Raw genomic sequence first — 21,387 nt, forward strand, 5'->3', positions numbered from 1 at the left:
ATTGTATTTATTTATTTGTTTCAAGAGAAAGTTCAAGCCTTTGAGGTTCCACAGTGTGTCTATAGTTTCCAATGGGCAAACTAGATAGTTTTCTCAGGATTTTTACTAAACATGAGCATTCTTAATCTAGGTTGGGAGTTCTGCTGAAGTAATATCTACATGTTAACACTTTATCTGGCTGTTCTGTGGAATGTAATTTCCTAAATTCACCAAATGTAAAGTAAATGCCAAAAAAATCTAAGAATGATGAAAAAGATGAGAAGATTATTGTTGACTTAGATGACCTAAGGCAGATATAAAGAAACTATTCACAGTAAGAGATATCTCACATTTCCTCTAGGATTGGCTCATTAAGAAAGACAGCTGGAAGAAATACTACACATTATCTAAGTATATTATGATTATGCATTTATATAATTAAATTTCATAAATGGTGAGCTTTCAGTTCTTACTTAAATGGGATATGCTATCTTTCCTAACATTTGACTCCTGACATACTGAAATTGAGGGCATTCTTTCAGAGTTTACGTGACTACCAGTTTCCATGTCGTAACATTAGTAAATGTGTATATCTGACATTTTATCACATAGTCCTTTCTTGTTTCAATTGTACCCAGGACTTTAAGTGCTATGGGTTCTAATTTCAGTTAATAGGGTCCTCAAAATCTGGGCAGTTAATGAACTTGGCTTAGCTACAATAGAGAAGTTACAGCTATGTCTAGTTACTTCACAATTTTATATTGTTCACTTACATTTTTTTCCCTTACTAAACTCTGCAGATAGAATTTCAGGAGAAACAAAAACAATGTGATCATCATAATACATTCAACAATTTATTTTTTTTCTTAGAGATTTCAGATTATGAAGCCAGGGATTTCCCAGAGAAACACTGTTGAGGTTCTGATGTTGAGGGGGTATATTTATGCTAAAAAATGTATTTTAAAATTTTCCTAATAGCATTTAAAACCCACATACATACTTTAATCTTTGTATTTTAAAATAAAAAATAAAACACAGCCAAATACACAATAATTTTCTAGGTAACAAAGACTAAATAGATAGTAATCAAAGTTCTATATATAATTACATATATAATTAATGCATATATTATATATAATTAATAATTTATATACATACATATATATCTGTGTGTATATATATATAAATTAATGTGTCCCCAACACTAACTCTATTGCATATTGCCCATTTCCTTCCATTACTGCCACAAGTTTGGAGAATTCTGATGATCTGATTCTGGGATAAACAATCAAGGATGAAACATTCTTTCTCAGAAACTTTACTTTTTTCCAATAAAGTCAGTAAGGTAGAAAACAAAATCTTTGATGAGTAAATAGAGGCCTTGTTTTCCATTGCTGAATCTCTAACAGTATCAGAAGGAACTTAAAAGGATTTGCTGATACATTCAGATGAGTCTACAAATCAACACCCAAACCACCCAAGTCCATGCAAAGGCATTCCTTCTCTGAACACTTCAACAGGCATTTTTTTTTTTTAATTTTTTTTTTCAACGTTTATTTATTTTTGGGACAGAGAGAGACAAAGCATGAACGGGGGAGGGGCAGAGAGAGAGGGAGACACAGAATCGGAAACAGGCTCCAGGCTCCGAGCCATCAGCCCAGAGCCTGACGCGGGGCTCGAACTCACGGACCGCGAGATCGTGACCTGGCTGAAGTCGGACGCTTAACCGACTGCGCCACCCAGGCGCCCCGAACAGGCATTTTTTTAAAGATTTTTTTTAAAGTTTACTTATTTATTTTTGAGAGAGAGACAGAGACAGAGTGACAGGGAGAGAGCAGGGCAGGGGCAGAGAGAAAGGGAGAGAGAGAATCCCAAACAGGCTCCATGCTGTCAGTGCAGAGCCTGATGAGGGGCTTGATCCCACGACCGTGAGATCATGACCTGAGCTGAAATCAAGCCAGATGCTCATCTGACTGAGCCACCCAGGTGTCCCTCGGTCCCTCAATAGTTTTTTGTGAGAACACTTTTGTGTTATAACATTCTCAACATATAGGCTAAATGACACCATTCCAGTTTATGTGTGTATATACACACACACACACACACACACACACACACACTATATATATATAAAATATATATATATATAACAATATATATATAACTATATATATAACTGTATATATGTATATAACTATATATATAACTATATACACACACACACACTGACGGAAAGGAAAAAAATCCAGCTGTATATTTATTGTGAGTCTCATATTAAAATATGTCATGCTTTTTGTTGGAAAGGACACTTTGCTTCCGCATATACAGAAATTTATTATATTAGTGGTGTTTTCTACTTGGACTATTTTTAGAGTGTAAGTGGGAAGAAAGAGAGACAAATAATTTTATTGAGAAGTAGGAAGGGTTTTTTTTTTTTTGGTTGTTGTTTCATTGTTATTGTTTTGTTATAAGTCAAAATCTAGTTCACTCTGGGATTATGATACATCCATATTCACAAGAGCATTTCTGGAGTACAAAAAAAATAAAGGCACTGGATTTAATTTAGAGCTGTGACTTTTAAAAAATTACAAGCCATTCATAAGATTATGACTCTACATTGACACAGACAGGCATTTTGCTTTAGTTGACAAAAATGATATCCTGACTGAATTTTAGAAGTTGTTTTGATACATGACAATTTCCAGACTTCCTATGAAAATAAGCACATGAATTGTCTACTTATTGAGATATCAGAAATATTGGCATTATTTCATTCAACAAGTATATTCAAAATATACTCCTTATATCCATTTATTCAATAAAGGTTTATTGAATGACTAGACTATGTCAGACATTGTTTAGGTGTTAGAGATAAAATAAAAGGTGATCAAGATTCATAAAATTCTCTACCTTCTTTAAGCTCACATTCCACATAAGTGTAGAGTTCTGCTTTATGAATACAGAGTTTTGTTTTTATTGTTATTAATTTATTTATTTTCAAAGTCTATCTGAGACAGAGGGAGAGAGCATGTGTGTGCAAAGTGGGGGAGGGGCAGAGATAGAAGAGAGAGAATCTCAAGCAGGCTCTGCACTGGCAGTGCTTGAACCCAGAAACTGTAAAATCATCATCTGAGCTGAAGTTGCACATTTAACTGACTAAGTCAGTCAGGTGCCCCTGATACAGAGTTTGAGATGAATATTCACAGTGATAGCTTCATATGCTATCCCAGAATGCATATGAAGATGCATGGTCCCACGATATCATAGTTACTTATCTCAAATCTAAATAGATACTCCCAGAACATTATTATTGATTCTTCAGCCATTTTCAACCATTTCTTTATAATAAATTATCAAGATAATCAGAGAAATCAAATATTTTAAAACCACATGACTTCTCAAGGGCATATATAAATGGTTCATAAGCACATAAAAAGATACACATCAGTAGTCATTAAGGAAATGCAAATTAAAACAACAATACCATTTCAAACTCACTAGAATGGCTAGAATAAAAAAAATTGACACACTCATACATTGCTGGTAGAAATATAAAATGATGCAGCCATTTTGGAAAACACTTTGGCAGTTCTGCAAGTGTTACACATAGAGAAGACAATTCTATCTCTAGGTATATACCCAAGAGAAGTGAAAATGTACATCCGCACAAAAACTTGTACATGCATATTCACAGCAACATTTTTCATAAAAGCCAAAAAACAGAAATATCTACCAACCGATAAATGGATAACCAATATGTAGTATAGCCAAGGAATGAAATTCTATTCATCAATAAAAAGCAACAAACTACTACTGATATATGCTATAACATGGATGAAACCCAAGAGCATTACGCTAAATGAAAAAAACTGGATGCAGGAGACTGTATATTGAATAATTCCACCTATGTGAAATGCCCAGTAAAGGGAAAATCTATAGAGACAGAAAGTAGATTAGTGGTTTCCTGGAGAGGAAGGGCTGCTGGAAATAACGGTAAATGACATAAAGGATGGTATTCAGGTGATGAAATGTTCTAAAACCGGTACGTAGTAATAATGGTTGCATAACTTGGTAAATTTGTCAAAAATCACTGAATTCTACCTTTGAAATGAGTGAATTGCATGATATATAAAATATGACTAAATAAGTTTATTTCAGAAAATACATGCCTTTGAGGGACATACTTTCACCCAGCTCATGCAAGAATATCTACACTCTGACTTATAAGACACACACAAGCGCCCACTTTCAGAATGTAAAACATTGCAGGTATCTTATTTCTTTCAGTAGGAATTGCCATGGAGATTTCAAAACAGAAAAATATCCTAGATTAAAAACACTGAAGGGTTTAGGTTCAAGCATAGGTTCAAGGAGATTACTTTTCCTTATCATATAAAATGTTAGAATCATCATTATCATACACATGATACCTACAGTGGCAATAAATGTTAAGTGTCTTATTCCATTATATCACTTGCTTCTGGTGTCTTGTTCTATTTTGGTTTATTTATTTATTTAGTTTTTTTTTTTTAATTAAGTTCTTTTATTTCAATTCCAGCACAGTTGACACACATTTTGTTTTATTTTTAAGTGCATTAATGCAACAATTCTGCGGGTTAAACATTATTATTTCTGTGTTACACATAAAACTAAGCATTTTGAGAAGTGAAGTAACTAGTCCCAAATTGTTAACTTAGGTAGTAAATGGTGGGCCCAAGTGAACTCTCTTATTCCTACACTGCTTCCTTACAAATAAGTACATAAACACCAACTGATATGCCAAATACTGGGAAGCTTCCTGTTAATTGACTATTTTTATTCATAATCCAATCAGGTTTCAGTGGAAGTGAGCTCTAAATTTATTAAAAGATAAATTGAAAGGAAAGTGAAACTCATGTCCTGGCTTCCAGTGTACAGGCTTTTAGATACATCACCAAGAGTGAGCACAATGAAACATGACAGATTTCTAACAACCTGTACTACATAAAATATTTAGTAAATACCCATTCATGTGAATATCTTCCACATACAAGATATTTTCCTTTAAAACAGATTAATTTTTCTGACCCTGGTATGCTTACAAAGGGGTTTTGTGAAACTCTAGTGAGTCACATTCATTGTTCAAATTAGGTAAGAAGCCACATGTTCAGGGAAGTGGGTCTGTCAATGTTACTGAAGAGTAATCTGACGGTTTTTCCCAAAGTGTGGGATATTCCAAGTATGATTCCACACAGAGATCACTAAGTGACATCAAATCACAGTTTGCTGATTATCTTTCACCTCTTCTGATTACGTCACATAGGAAGTACCAGTTGGAAATGAGTGTATATTGATCAAATTTACAGAAGGCCTTAGGGTCAGTCTTTGGAAAGCAGCTGTATTCAGCTGGCATTTAATAACATGTTTTGTTGTTACTTCATTTATGCTATTTTGACCTTGTAATTCATGGCATGTGGTGCTGGTTTTCAACTAACAATAATGATACGCATATCCTTTTACAAGAAAATTGATAAAACAGTGAATAAATTTAAAGAAAAATATTAGAACTAGTACAGATGTTATATGGATATTGCTAAAATCATGACGGTACTATGTGAATGACAGAAGTTTGAGATGTACTCTAAGGTGATGGTTATCAAATCCGGTCACACCATCATAATATCTAAGAATTGCATCAAAAAATAGGAATGTTAAGAGTCACCATAGTTAAACAGCCGTTCAGGTCATTGGAGGGCTGGCTCTCTCCTGGCTTAAGAGAATCATTTAGGGTGCTGAAAACAGATAACCAGTTGACCACCTACACATTCAGGGCTTGCCTTGGGCAAACTCCTGGGAGACAGTTTTTGCTTTTCCAACTCCACATGCCCTGAAGCTACCACTTGGTTTCTTCACTTTCCTCCATCAAACTCTACCTGTGGAGCCTTTATTCACACTGTGATACAAAGGCTCTATAACTGTGTAGTTTGCTACTGAACTCCCCAGTGTTTGATTTTTCACATGGATCAAAGGATAAAGGTGCAGGAAAGTTCTTTTTAGGTTGTTCTAAAATTTCAGGCCCATTTCAGGAGGTAGGAAATAATATATTTTACACATTAATTGTACACCTCAGAAAATAAAATATCCTTCACAGTAGATTAAGACCTGCCCTGCTGAGTCAGATGTAACATGTTGCTTTCAATAATGCCATGAGGATGATTTTTTTTTTTTCATTTCATGTATGAGAAAACTGAGGCACATCACTTCAAATGAGCACTTCTTCTGACCCCACATTATGACACCCTATAGCCTGGCTAGTATTACCCAAGTTATGAGTTGAGAACCTTGCATATAATAATTACTTGGGGATTTGTTTGAAATTCAGATTCCTACACATCCTCCACCCTTTTAAATAGCAGTGAGAGCCAATGGGGTCTGAGTATCAGAAGCTTGAGACACCTCTTTGGGTCATTCTTATACAAATGAATGTTTGAGAATCTCTAGGGACTATAATGTTCCCCTCCTTTCAAGTTCACTTTTTATAACTCAGGTCAGTAATGCTCAAAGCTGTATTGCTACTCAGATGATAAAAATTAAAATATGTCTGGTTTTTCTGTCTTCTAAATTTTAGACTTAAAAACATTTTTTTATTTCTACAGACTTGCAGTTTGTTTAGTGATCTTAATTCAGTCACCAAAACAAATACAAAAATAAACAAAATGGTAGAAGAGGAGTAAAAGGATTGAGGGCAAAATGAACAGAGTATGTGGGAAGGTGTCTGGGGTACCTTGGACAGTAGTTATCTTACGGGATTCTTGAACAGAATGTGTAAAGTCATTGACTTCTACAAACTTCTGTCCTTGCTCTTGAACACTGTGTGGTAAGTGCATAGTTTTTTTGTTGCTGAACAATTAATGTTCTTTTGGTGACGACCACATGGTCATTCTTAACCTTATCTTCCCAGCTATTCCAAAATGCATCTTCTTTAACAGCTGATGCCACCTGGAGAGCTTTGGAAAGAACATTCCGCTTCTAATCTGATTTTACACATTCTATATTTCATTTTTATCCCCTCAAAGTGAGAAGTTTAATATAAGATATTATACTTTAATTTGTTTTCATTTCTGAACAGAAATAATAGAGAAAAGAATGGTTAGGAACTATGATATCTGTTGTTTTTTACAGGTGACATAAATTGATAAAATACAAATTCTTTTAGGTCAATGAAAATGTCCTTTCTCACAAAATTCAGTTTGGTCAAGGAGTCTGTGGGAACACGCCATCTAACTGTAGAAACAAAAAGCCATGCGTAGATTCAAGTCTTAAACTTGAACCTTAGAACTTGAAAAATATCATGAGATAATTAAAGAGCAGAAAGTGCCTGGTTTCATAAAAGCTGGTGCATGTGCCTGCAACATCTCTAAACTCAAATAATGTATGTTCCAAATTTCTTTTTCTCAAGTAATCTTTTTTTTTTCCTCCCATAGGACAACATATGAAAAGTCTTCTAAATGGATCCTTAGCTTCAAAAACACAGGCTGATTTATGAATACAGATGGTTGTTAGCATTGGACTGATGTGTGCAAAACACTGAAAACAACAGGTAGAGTGAGACAAAGCAATGCACTGATATGATGAATTATTACACAGTCCTTGAAATCAGGTTTGTGAAAGCTACTTAGTGATATGAAAAGTTGTTCATGCTATAACATTAACAAGAAAAGGCAAGACATAAAAGCCATGTGATTCTAATACTTTATATATATACATATCTGTATTTAGATATATCCGTATGTTTAAGTCTCTACATATTACATATTTACACATTATATATTTCAAGAACTCTCTGGGTTATTTAATTTTGAAATATCCATCCTACCTTCTTATATTCTTCTATATTCTAAACTGTATACAAAATGTTATAATTTAAAATATGATGTTAATAATATTTGAATTAAAATTTAATAACACTTTATACTGTTATAATTTTTAAATGCTATTAAGAAAGTTCACTTTAAAGTCAAACTTTAGGGCTTAATATTGGAGCTTCAGTAATATTAGGTCTTAATATCAAAATTAAAGATTATGTTTGTAGAATGCCTGTCAGAATTCCTTTCCATATTTTAATACATATGGAGATGAAAGCTAAATCTTGTTGACTCTTTAGTGAAGTATAAGCATTATGAGAATACACAGGGGAACATATTTACTCATTCTCACTCTTTTCATATATTTCACAATGAAAAATTTCTGTACTTTGCTTTATATCCTACTATCTATTGAAAACATTATACACAATCTGTGTTTTTATTTTTTTTTATTTTTATTTATTTATTTTTATTTTCCAACGTTTATTTATTTTTGGGACAGAGAAAGACAGAGCATGAACGGGGGAGGGGCAGAGAGAGAGGGAGACACAGAATCGGAAACAGGCTCCAGGCTCTGAGCCATCAGCCCAGAGCCCGACGCGGGGCTCGAACTCCCGGACCGCGAGACCGTGACCTGGCCGAAGTCGGACGCTTAACCGACTGCGCCACCCAGGCACCCCTCACAATCTGTGTTTTTAAACTTACATCATTTTAAAATCATTTTAATAGTGAGCATTGGTGAAACTAACTTGAACTAGCAAATGTTCCAAAGCAGTCTGTCTTCACATTTGAAAAACTGAAACATGAGCTAGCTAGGACTTGGCCATGAGAAATTTCAAATTCAGACAATTTATTGAAAAACCAGATAGGGTAGAATACTCTACTTGGACATGTTCTGAAAATAATCTTACTCTCCTTGGGAAATTATGGATTATTTATTCCTCTACCAGTGGAGTTGATAATTACATTTTACCACAAATATGTACCTCTCTTCTTTATATTTCCGTGTTTATTGATCTGGAAGTTTTTTTTTTTTTTTTTTTTTTTTTTAATCAGCAGAATCCAGTAATTCGCATTTGTGCCTCCCTATGACTGCAGGACTCGAGCTTGACAATTTATTTATCAAAACAAGGATATTTAGATTGCCAGAGTGTGATATTGTGATGAAAAAGAGAAATATACATATATACATTTTTCCTGGTTCTTGGCCAGAACTCCTAAAACCTTTGTAATTCCCTAATGGTACGAAGTAATAGAAACATCTTTTGTTATAATATTTGGTTTTTATCCCTAATTCCTGAAGTAGTTCTATCGAAGAAGATGAAAGAAAAGTCTTCCTTATTCATAAGTAGCCTTTTTCCTGCCACTGGGGTGGCTCAGTCCATTGAGCATCTGACTCTTGATTTCAGCTCAGATCATGATCTCACAGTTCGAGTCCTGCATGGGGCTCACTGCTGTCAGCACACAGCCAGCTTCAGATCCTCTGTCCCTCTCTTTTTCTGCTCCTCCTCCATGTATGCTCTCTCTCAAAAATAAACATTAAAAAAATAAAATAACAAGGTCCTTTCAACCACACTGGAGTTTATGTTAATGAGGTCACTTTTAGGAAGCCCCTAAGACGGGAAGGGCTGGTTGCCAGAGGAAGCAACCTTGTAATTAGGGTGTTGGAACTTTCACTCCTCAATCTTTGGGGAGGGAAGAGGGAACTAGACATTCAGTTCAATCCCCAATGGCCAAAGATTTAATCAGTCATGACTATGCAATGAAACCTCCATAAAAATTTCCTAACTAAGAGATTCGGAAAGCTTGTGGGCTAAGTGAACACATCCTTGTGCTGGGAGGGAGGCAGCATGCCTGACAAAGCCATGGAAACTCTGCACCCTTTACCATACTGCCCTATGCATCTGTTCCTAAACAGATCTATTCCATCTGGCTGTTCCTAAATTGTATCCTTTTAAAATAAACTGGTAATCCAGTAAATAAACTGTTACCCTGAGTTGTGCGAGCTCTTCTAGCAAATTATGAAGTCCAAGGAATCTCCAGTTTAGAGCTGGTTGATTAGAAGTACAGGTGCCAACCTGGCACTTGTGATTGGCATTTGAAATGGGAGTGGGGAGAGGGCAGCCTTGTGAAACTGAGCCCTTAACCTGTGGAGTCTGCAATAACTGGACAGCTAATATCAGAACTTAATTAAATTGTAGGACACCCTGTGGGTGTTCACCAAGAATTAGAGAATTTCTTGCTGTGGAAAGCCTATACATTTGGTGTCAGAGTGCTCTGTAAGTAGAGTAAAAATAAATAAATAAATAAAAATTTAAAAAATCCCTTGTTTTCCTTTATAGAGTAGGCATTTTTTAACACGTAAAGAAAATTATTCCATTTACTTGTTAAAAATATTTCAATGGATTTCCATTTCACTTGAAAAAGAAATTAAATTCCTTCTCATAATCTATTGGACTACAAAGATCCATCTCTTCCAGCTCATCTCCAAAAATTGTACTTGTCACTCACTGTACTCTAGCCACAATATCCTTCTTTATGGTCTAAGCTAAGCTATGCTCATCTCAAGGCCTTTGTACTTGACATTCTACCTACAGTGTGCCTCTACCATATCTCAGATATGGCAAACTTCTTTTTTTTTAATATGAAATTTATTGTCAAATTGGTTTCCATACAACACCCAGTGCTCATCCCAACAGGTGATCTCCTCAGTGAGATATGGCAAACTTCTTCCCGTCATTCAAGTTAAACCTAAAAGTTATATTCCCAGGAAGGAGACGTGTGTTTCCACCACTTCACTCAACATACTAGCAGCTCAACTTTAACATTCTTTGAAATTATTTACATATTGACTGCTTACTGTTCATCTCCCCACCACTAGTGATACAAACCCAGAAGAGAATTGACTTTGTCTTTTTTACATAGAACAGGGTCTAAGACATACTAAATTCTCCAAAATTATTTGTTGAATGAATGAATGAGATGGACTGTCAGATTGACAAAGGTAACTGTCAATAATTTGTCTCATCCCTATAACATTCATGTCACTCCTTCCATCAAGAAGTAGAACCAGAGGTGCAGCCGCTCTGGAAAGCAGTGTGGAGGTTCCTCAGAAAATTAAAAATAGACCTACCCATGACCCTGCAATAGCACTGCTAGGAATTTACCCAAGGGATACAGGAGTACTGATGCATAGGGGCACTTGTACCCCAATGTTCATAGCAGCACTCTCAACAATAGCCAAATTATGGAAAGAGCCTAAATGTCCATCAACTGATGAATGGATAAAGAAATTGTGGTTTATATACACAATGGAATACTACGTGGCAATGAGAAAAAATGAAATATGGCCTTTTGTAGCAACGTGGATGGAACTGGAGAGTGTGATGCTAAGTGAAATAAGCCATACAGAGAAAGACAGATACCATATGGTTTCACTCTTATGTGGATCCTGAGAAACTTAACAGGAACCCATGGGGGAGGGGAAGAAAAAAAAAAAAAAAAAGGACGTTAGAGTGGGAGAGAGCCAAAGCATAAGAGACTGTTAAAAACTGAGAACAAACTGAGGGTTGATGGGGGGTGGGAGGGAGGGGAGGGTGGGTGATGGGTATTGAGGAGGGCACCTTTTGGGATGAGCACTGGGTGTTGTATGGAAACCAATTTGTCAATAAATTTCATATATAAAAAAAAAAAAGAAGAAGTAGAACCAATTTTTAATCTCTTTTGATCTGAACTGGCCTTATGATTTACTTTTGACCAGTGGTAATTCAGTGGATGTGACATCGTGCCAGTTCTGGGCCTCACCCTTCAAGGGCCCTGATAGCTTCCACTCTTTTAGTCCTGGGCTACTGTGTAAAAGGTTCTAATAATTGGTCAAAGAGAGAAGCTCTGTAGGATGCATGACTGCAAAGAGAAAGAGAAGCTCAACTCACCATCAGCCATTTCAGCCAGCTCAACCTAGACACCACATTTGGATACTGCACCTACAGGAGGTCATGGCAACTGTTACCGTGCCTCTGCCAACACTCCCCACATGAAGAATCTGAAAGGTTGCTACTGTTTTAAACCAAAAAGTTGGGACTGGTTTGCTATACTTGAAACAGTCACTGGATCCAGAAATTGGGTGCAGATGCAACAAAACTCTAATGGTATGGCGTTGGCTTTGCCCAGGCAGTGTCTGGACAGTTGCAAGGGGACTATTAGATGATTGGAACTTGAAATGAGAAAATTTCTCTTAGAAGCTAAAGAAAAATAAAAGCTTATTAAGCAGTGGTGGAAAAATTTGTAAGACACGGAATATAGAATATAGAAACTCAAAATATAGAAAATGTTCCTGATGAAGCTAATTAGAAACTGTTGAACTCTGAAGGGGAATTTGAAGAAACTAAAGTGGCCCTGGGATAGTGTCTCCAGCTGGTAAAATAGTATTAAAGTAAGAAACAGCCACAGAGCAAAGATAAAATCCAGAGTGCTGCCATAATAACATGACCTGAAGGTAAAGACCCACTGATGGTGTGAATGTAAGACTCCTGGTTAGAACTTCTCTGAAAGACTTAGGGTAGCACCTTACAGATTCTCTCAGCAATACAAAAGGATTTAGAAAGAATCTTAAGATTGTTCCATAGCACTCTGACTCACAGACACAATATTGCAGGACCTAACACAAATGCACTTATGGGTGTGACTTTGTTTCAGTGAGAATATTATAATTGGACACTTCCAAGGTTTTTAAAGGAACTATGGCAACTTGGAATAAAAGGGACAGTATCAGTTCAAAAGGAAAAGAGGCTTTGAGACCCCAACTTTTTATGGGCAGGAAGCAGGCTAAGAAACCACTTAATTAGAAAAATGAGCCATTTCTTGTTGGGGTTGGGGTGAAGAAAAAAAAATAAAAGAAGTCTCATGAGGAGAACCAGGGGTCTAGAGGGCAGCCCAAAGAATAGAGAGGAGCCAAATGTTAGAAAACCAAACCCTGAGGCCCATTTCCCACCCCCCCCCAGAGGAGGGGCCCTGACAACATGTGTCCAGCAGGATTTCAGAACTGCTATGGATGAGAATCTGCTCACAGTCCTCACAGAGTAAACAGATACCATATCTGCTATGAAAAATGAGAAAACTAGGGGCGCCTCAGTGGCTCAGTCCGTTGAGCGTCCAACTTTGGCTCAGGTCATGATCTTGCGGTTTGTGAGTTTGAGCCCCGCGTTGGGCTCTGTACTGATGGCTCGGAGCCTTGAGCCTGCTTAGGATTCTGTGTTTCTCTCTCTCTCTCTCTCTCTCTCTCTCTCTCTCTGGCCCTACCCTGCTTGTGCTCTGTCTCTTTCTGTCTCTCAAAAACAAATAAACATTTAAAAAGTATTTAAAAAATGAAAAAAAAACCTAGATTATATGAAACAACTGTTTTTAAGATACTGGACAATCATACAAAAATGTGACCCTTGAGAGTATGGAATCAAATGAGGTAAGTGTTACAATTACTCCAGCCTTGCACATTGTCATTTACCAGAGCCTGGGACAGGGATGGGAGCCCTAAATAGAAAACAGCAGTCTCACTGAGCTAAGAAGACAGAGAATACAGTTTGGAGGGCTTGAAGCAGCTGGCATTTGTGATGTAGACTACTAGAGAGGAGGGAGCTTTGCACAAAATGACTTCTTGAAATCTACATACAGGTCTTCTGTCTTCATCTGAATACCAACATGAGCCTGCAGAAAGTAACACGCTATAGGGCTAAACACAGAACAACTACCAGGGAAAGAACAACTATCAAGGATAACAGAGTATAAGAGAAAAATTTTTAAAAAGAGAGAAAATCAACGACACTAAAACTGGTTCTTTTTAAGGTTTAACGAAATTGATAACATCTAGATAGACTGAATAAGAGAAAAAGATGTAACAAATTGCTAATATCAGAAGTAAAAGAGAACACTTTACTAAAAAGCCTACAGACATTATTAAAAGAGGAATATTATAAACAGCTTCATGACAATAAATTTGAAAAGTTATATGGAATGGGAAAATGTCATGAAAGAGACAAATCACCAAAACTGGCACAAGAATTAGAAAAGTCATCTCTCTCTCTCTCTTTTTTTTTTTTTTTTTACATTTACTTATCTTTGAGAGACAGAGTGAGACAGTGCACGAGTGGGGGGAGGGGCAGAGAGAGAAAGAGACACAGAATCCAAAGCAGACTCCAGGCTCTGAGCTGTCAGCAGAGTCTGACGTGGGGCTGGAACCCACAAGCTGTGAGATCATTACCTGAACTGAAGTCAGGGGCTCAACTGACTGAGCCACCCAGGTGCCCCCATCTCTTTTTTTTTTTTAATTTTTTTAATGTTTATTTATTTTTGAGAGGCAGAGTGTGAGCAGGGGTGGGGGGAGGGGAGAGGGATGGGAGGGGCAGAGAGAGAGAGATATGAAATCTGAAGCAGGCTCCAGGCTTTGAGCTGTCAGCACAAAGCCTGACACGGGCCTCGAATTCACAAACTGTGACATCATGACTTGAGCCAAAGTTGGACGCTTAATCGACTGAGCCATCCAGTCACCCCAAGAAAAGCCATCTCTAAAAACTTCCCCACAAAGACAATGTCAGGACTAGATGACATCACTGGTAAATTTTACCAAATATTTATGGAGGGAATAATACAAAACACACATACTCTTTCAGAAAATAGAGGTAGGGGGGACACTTTCCAACTAATATGGGGACCAGAATTTCTCTGATAACAAAACTAGTCAAAGATACTATAAGAAATCTACAGGTCAAAACCCTTGATGAATATAGGTCCTCAAATCCTTAACAAATTATTTGCAAGTCAGATACAGCAATATATAAAAAGGGTAATGCATCATGACCAAATGTGGCTTATCCTAGCAATGTAAAGTTGGTTTAACATTCAAAAATAGATTAATGTAATTCAGGACATTAACATAACAAAAGGGAAGAATCAGATAATTTCTGTAATAAATGGATTTTATAAAATATGATCCTCATTTGTTATTAAAATTGTAGCCAAAGTGGAAATAAAAGGACATTTTCTAACTTCATAAAGGTCATCAGGAAAAAACCTATAGCTACCATCACACATAATAGTGAAAGACTGAAAACTTCCGTCTACGTACAAAAAGAGTATGTATACCTACTATTATGGTAGATGAATTCTTAGCAAGTACAAGCAGGTGAGAAAAAGAAATACAAGGCCTACATATTGCAAAGGAAGAAATAAAACTCTCATTATGTACAGTCAATAAGATTATGTATGTAGAAAATCCTAAGCGATCTACAAAAATCCTGCTAGCACTAATAAATGAACTTGCCAAGTTGGTAGGACAAAAATCTATACATAAAAAAATCAATTGTATTTGGATAATCTAGCAGTGAGCAATTATAAAATTAAATATTAAAAACAATACTATTTACAGGAGCATCTATAAATAGCAAATACTTGAGGATAAATTTAACAAAATGGAGCAAGATCTTACATCAAAAAATACAAAATGTTGCTGAAATACAAAAAGTCCTAATGAAATGGAGAGATTGGCCATTTTAATGGATTAGAAGATTTCATAGTTTTAAGATGTCAATTTTCTCCCAGTTGATTTCTGGATTCAATAAAATTTCAGTCAAAATCCTAACATACTTTTTTTTGTAGACATTGACAAGCATATGCTAAATTTCTTTATCTTTTTAAAATGAAGACGTAAATGACCTAGAATAGGCAAAACAAATTTGAAAAAGAACAAAATTAGGGGATTTGTTCCACTTGATTTCAAGATTTTGTTAAATTTTAATCTTTATTCTTGAGAGAGAGAGAGAGAGAGAGCGAGAGCGAGAGAGAGCACTGGCAGGGGAGAGGCTGAGAGAGAGGGAGACATAGAATCCCAAGCAGGCTCCAGGCTCTGAGCTGTCATTACAGAGCCCGATGAGGGGCTCAAACTCACGAACCATGAGATCATGACCTGAGCCAAAGTCAGACGCTTAATGGACTGAGCCACCCAGGTATCCCTCAAGACTTTAAAGCTATAGTGATTTTCTCTCAAAATAGCCTCCTACAAATCCTTCCTTCTCTGTATGTGCTTACCCCTCTTTCCATCAAATGATGTTTATTTTCCTTCTCCTTAAATGTAGGCTGGCCTGTTTTGTGACTCGCTTTGACCAAGAGACTACACCAGAAGTCACACAGTGTCATATGGACCCAGCCCTTGTGAGGCTTACAAACTGCCATTTTTATTTTCTTGGAACCCTGAGGTATCATGTCAATAGGTCTGACTAATTGGCTAGAGGTAAAGGCCATACATATAAAGAGCAGCTCTAATAATAGATGTGAGATTTACAGAGAGAGATAGAGGTAGAGAGAAAGGCCCAAGTGGACTTCAGCCATGTTAGCTATGTCAGACAAGGCTCTGCACATCTGAGTAGAACCATCTTGTATCCTTCAGACCTAACTGATCTCCATGAATCAACATCATGTGCAGGAAAAATGAGCACATCCTGGCCAACTCCTGCCCAAAGTACAGAACCATGAGCAATAACCAGCTGTTATTACTTAAGTCACAAAGTTTGGGGGTGGTTTGTTATACAAGTGTAGAAACCGGAAACACTGAATGACTGAGCAAATGAATGACACTCTCCTTTTCCTCCTAGGATGCTAGCAACATTACCATATTGTGCTAACATTGAAATACTCTATGCAATTCTCTTCTATAGCTTTTCTAGTTGACAGGTAGCTTCCATAATTACTCTTTAGAAGTTAAAAGTTAAGGACATTTTTATGCAGCATGATATCAACAGGTAATTAAAAGACCGTTCAGGTTAAATTTCTGATTGTAAAACGGTGCTTACTGGAATCACAATATTTAAAAAAAAGTCATTATCCCACAAAACCAATGTTCATCTTTTGTCACATTTTCATCAGTCTGTTTATGCATTAGTGCATTTTATACAAAAAATACTTTTTATAAGTGAGATAATATTTTACATAAAGATTGCACAATATTTCACTGTCAGCTCAGCTATTAAGAACCTGATTTGGAGATAATTGCTCACAGAGCATACCTTTTCTTACAGGTATCCTAAAATTTATAAAATATCCTTCCATTCTTTCTTATTAGTGAGAATCTTGTTATAAGAACCAAAAGCATAAATGCCTATAGCAAAATAATTTTTAGTAAATATACTTTTCTATAATGTCATCTGTGGTTTTTGGCCATATATAAGAAAAAGCCATTGAAATTTATCAATGTCACATGAAGTTTATGGTAAAAGGTTTTATTTATCCCATTATATGATATTTTATTATGAGGATCCCACTGACAAATTTCTTTTAATTTTGAAGCTAAAAAATTACATTTCTTCTAGATAAACCATTGTGTATATCCTGTGAATAGACTTGAATTTGCAACTATTATTTAGTGTTGTTTTTCAAAGTATAGAATAAGACATTGGGCACCCCTGCCAAAAGTATATCTGTATTCTTGAAATTTGTTCTCTGATTTTGGTTTTGAATTCATTTATTTGCCTCCACATTTAATTTTTATCTCTCAGAGATAATTTATGAATGTCTATAAACTGTAATACTTTTGTAAACAGGTAGGATTTTAATCAATTAATTGATCCTGTCTTATTTTTCCATTTATCATTTCCACTTATTATTTTATAATTAGCATTTTTCTAAAACTTTCATAATTGTATAACATTTTGTTATATTAATGCAGTATTATTTAATTGACCATACTCTACTTCTGGAGATAATAAATTGGTGTTCATTTTTTACTATTATAAAAATTGTAATAAGCAACTTTATACTTGTTTTTTTCCACAGATCTGACTTTTTTCTAAGACTAGAATATCTTGCTAAAACGGTCTTGAAATATATCATCAAATTTCTTTAGAAAGACTACAACAATTTGCTCTCTCGCCATCAGAGTGCCTACCTTAACATACCTTGCCAGTACTGAGTATTATCACTGTTCAAGATTTTGTTAATGTGATTAGTGGGAGGACATTAAATGATTTAATGTGCATTTCTTAGATTATTAGCAAAAGCCCATATTTCCAATAATGCTCCCTTTGTCTCATATCATGTATTCAAGTGTCTTCTTGTCTACTTGTTCTGTAGATCTGGCTCTATCCATGTGCTAATTCTATGATTTCAAAGAAATAATAGTATGCAATTGTCAGTTTTCAAATAATATGACTGTTCTTATCCACAAAGTCTAATACTGAGAACCTCCCCTGAAGAAATTATCAAAATATAGAAAATACTAACGTGAATGTATACCCCCTACAACACAATTTATAATATAAATATAAGTGATATAAGTGATAAAAGTGATCATATAAATATCCAAATTGTTGAAATAATTATGAATAATATACATGTAGAATGAAATATTAGATGTGAAAAATTATGCTTATAGAGGTTGCCAATCATCAAACATTAAGTTAAACTATACTAGAATGTTGGGGATATTTCAAATATTAATATGAAAATATCAGCTATACTATACTACATTAATAATATTAGGAGAAAAAATATTATTTTCTACTAAATTAAAAAAAAGTGAAGAGAAGGAGGTAATTTATAAAATATTATTATAAGTGTTTAATTCTTAGTGGAGTTATGGATGCTTTATATTTTCTTTTCTGGAACTTTCATTATTTCCTGAATTTCATCATGCTATATGTTTCTTGTTTCCTTATAAATCTATTCTAGATTAAGGTGGAGCTATATATTTAAAAATATGATGCTTTCATTATTATTAAAAACAGTTATTGTAACTACATTGCTAATATCCTGATCTCTGCTTATTAATACTTTTAATATCTCTTAGCTGAGAGAATTAGGAAGACACTGAACAGGAAAGACTCCTATTTTAAAAATTCACTTTTCTGATGCAAAAGCTTAATAGAGTGTTAATTTAGTTCCAAAGGAAAAGAATAAATAATGTTTTAAGGGGGACAAAAAGTATGGAAGAGAAAGACATCTAAAGTGTCAAATTTTTGACTCTGTAAATTAATAAAAACAATCGACCCTTGTGTGGCTATAAAATCCATATTCTAAACTATTACAACATCCATTAAGGTTATATCCTCTCAGCTCATTGCATCTCTTCTGTTCGGTTTGGATTTCTCAGTGAAGGATGATTAGGAAAATCTTGAAAGCTACCTGTCAAATGATGGCTTCTCTCCACAGTCAAAGGCATCCTGGAGCTCCTTAACGAGGTTAGCCTGGCCTGGCAGTCGGAACAGACCCTCTTCCTTCAGCCCCCTTTGTCGGATAAAGTCCACACACTGCTCCACCAACATTGGAGCCAGACGGTTCCCATATCTCTTCTCATAACGGACAGTGTCTTCAAGTTTCTGTCCAAAAATGCCTGGAGGAATAAAGGATTATAATGAATGTGAAGAATCATTTCATTTTGTTACCTGAAAACAAAAAAACAAAACACAAAACAAAACAAAACAAAACAAAACCCCAAAAACCAAAAAACCCTCAATGTTAAGGAAAAACAAAGATTGAAATGCTGGCAAGCATGTAACAATTGGTACTTCACATTTTTACAGAATCAAATCCATTATATACAATTCTTCAAATGGAAAGGATTTGTTGTATGCTGTTCTTTCCCCCTATATTCCATATTTAACCCCCAAACCAAATAGAAATATAAAGTTGGAGATATCCACTTGGATGTAAGAAACACTGCAATAAATATAACTTTAGTTTTGGGTTTTCTTTTCTTTTTCTTCTATTTTGGAAAAGGAATTGTATTGAAAAGCAGAAATATTCTGCAGAGAATAGTCAAATTCTACTGTTGTTACAGTTGTAACTTTACATCCAATTTTCATTTAATTTAAATATTATTCATTTATTTGTTCACCTTTTGTTTTCAATCAAGTGATGATGCCATGATTATAATCAAGATGATAAAACCAGGGAAAAATGCCCAGAATTTTCATCCACATAAAATATTTCAGGCATTGTTTGCCTTTTAAAACCTTAAACTGTTAATTTATTTGAAAGGGAAAAATCTAAACTATGAAGCAGTGCATACCAGAAGTGAGGAGGTGGGATCATGGTGGTTTACCCTAACAGGAAGGAATATTTCATCACACATTGTCTAGAACTGCCAACACATGGTGGTAATAAAAAGGAGGCCAATTTTGATCAATTTTATTACTGATTTTAAAATAACCACAAGGGATGAATTCCTTGCTGCATGCATTTGGAGCTGAACATCCATGATTTACCCTTGCTACCCCACTGATTAAGAAACAATTCCTCTAGCTATTTGTAGTTGGTGTGATCGCTTCAGGATTAAGTCATGGAGTTGGAGCGCTGTTCGTGCAGGCCCTCAGGGCCCACAGTCCCAATGGAGTCACTGTTGTGTGTTCCAAGGCATCTGGAAGTGGTGTTCCTACTGATGATGAACAGGTGACTGGGCTGGAAATGGGAGGCCATGATGGTTGCATGGAGGGGACTGGACCCATAAAATATACTAGCCCCAAAGACCATGTTGGGCACCAAGGAAGACCCTAATATTGTTCCTTCTGTCACCAATAATCAAATAGTGGGCTGTATGTGCGAAGAGGACAACAGTGCTATCATCTGGGTCAAGTTGCACAAAGGTGAGACCCAGTGATGCCCTAGCTGTGGACTCCATTATAAGCTGGTGTTCTACCAGTTAGTCCACTGAGCCTTTCTTTACACTAATTTACTCAAAATGTGCTGTAAACTTTTCTTCTTTCCAAAAAAGAATGACATTGTATTGGTTCTTCTCAAAAGAGAAAGGGAGGGAAAGAGAAAGAGAAAGAGAAAGAGAAAGAGAAAGAGAAAGAGAAAGAGAAAGAAAGAGAAAGAGAAAAAGAGAAAGAGAAAGAGAAAGAAAAACAATGCCTCTAAAATATATTAATATAAGGTGGTAGCTTGGCAAAAATGATCAACCTATGAAAAAAAAATGTAGGAAAAGCCAAAGCAAATGTCACTCCAATGTTCCCAGATGGGATGAATATCACTAAATAGTTTTAATGGTCTACTGATTTCATAAAAGGGAAAGAAAAATTAGTGTTGCATGTTGAAATTATGTGAGACTCCAGAACACTTGGAGAATTATTTTGAAAACATTAGGCTAAGAATTTGACAATAAGAACACATGTTTTACCTCCCTATCTGTAAAATAATTTATGTATGGATTCAGCAGTGCAAAACCATCACATGCCAAGCAATAAACACTGCTACCGAAGAGAATATTTTCAGCCCTGCTAGAAACAATAACACAACAACAAACCAAACTATTCAACACCTGATATCAGATCTAGCATTAATGGAATTAATTTCCTTTTAGGAAAAAAGGTTGACTGAACTAATATTAAAGTTCAAATACATTGAAAGCAAAATTAGAAAATGGCATCTTCTAAGGGCAGGAAAATTAATGTAGGTAATGGTTCTATCTAGTCAACTGCGGGCTTTCGAACAAGCAGCTTCTCAATGGTGTGTCAAACATTGTTTGCTAACTCAACAGACATTCATACCCCCATTTTCTCTTGTCATTTCCATTTTAGGGGATGGA

General features: G+C 35.6%; 1 protein-coding gene across 4 annotated transcripts in view; it reads right to left on the reverse strand.

The window, feature by feature from the left end:
- The window catches only part of ARHGAP24 (Rho GTPase activating protein 24), a 511,574-nt gene that overhangs the window by 29,136 nt on the left and 461,051 nt on the right, over positions 1-21,387 (reverse strand). For all 4 annotated transcript variants that reach the window (XM_030313510.1, XM_030313513.1, XM_030313512.2 and 1 more), the window contains one exon: positions 18,987-19,194. In XM_030313510.1, the coding sequence (XP_030169370.1) occupies positions 18,987-19,194 (208 nt within the window). The remainder of the gene's footprint in view (positions 1-18,986; positions 19,195-21,387) is intronic.

The sequence above is a fragment of the Lynx canadensis genome, chromosome B1 (genome assembly GCF_007474595.2).
Source record: "Lynx canadensis isolate LIC74 chromosome B1, mLynCan4.pri.v2, whole genome shotgun sequence".
Classification (NCBI taxonomy): domain Eukaryota; kingdom Metazoa; phylum Chordata; class Mammalia; order Carnivora; family Felidae; genus Lynx; species Lynx canadensis.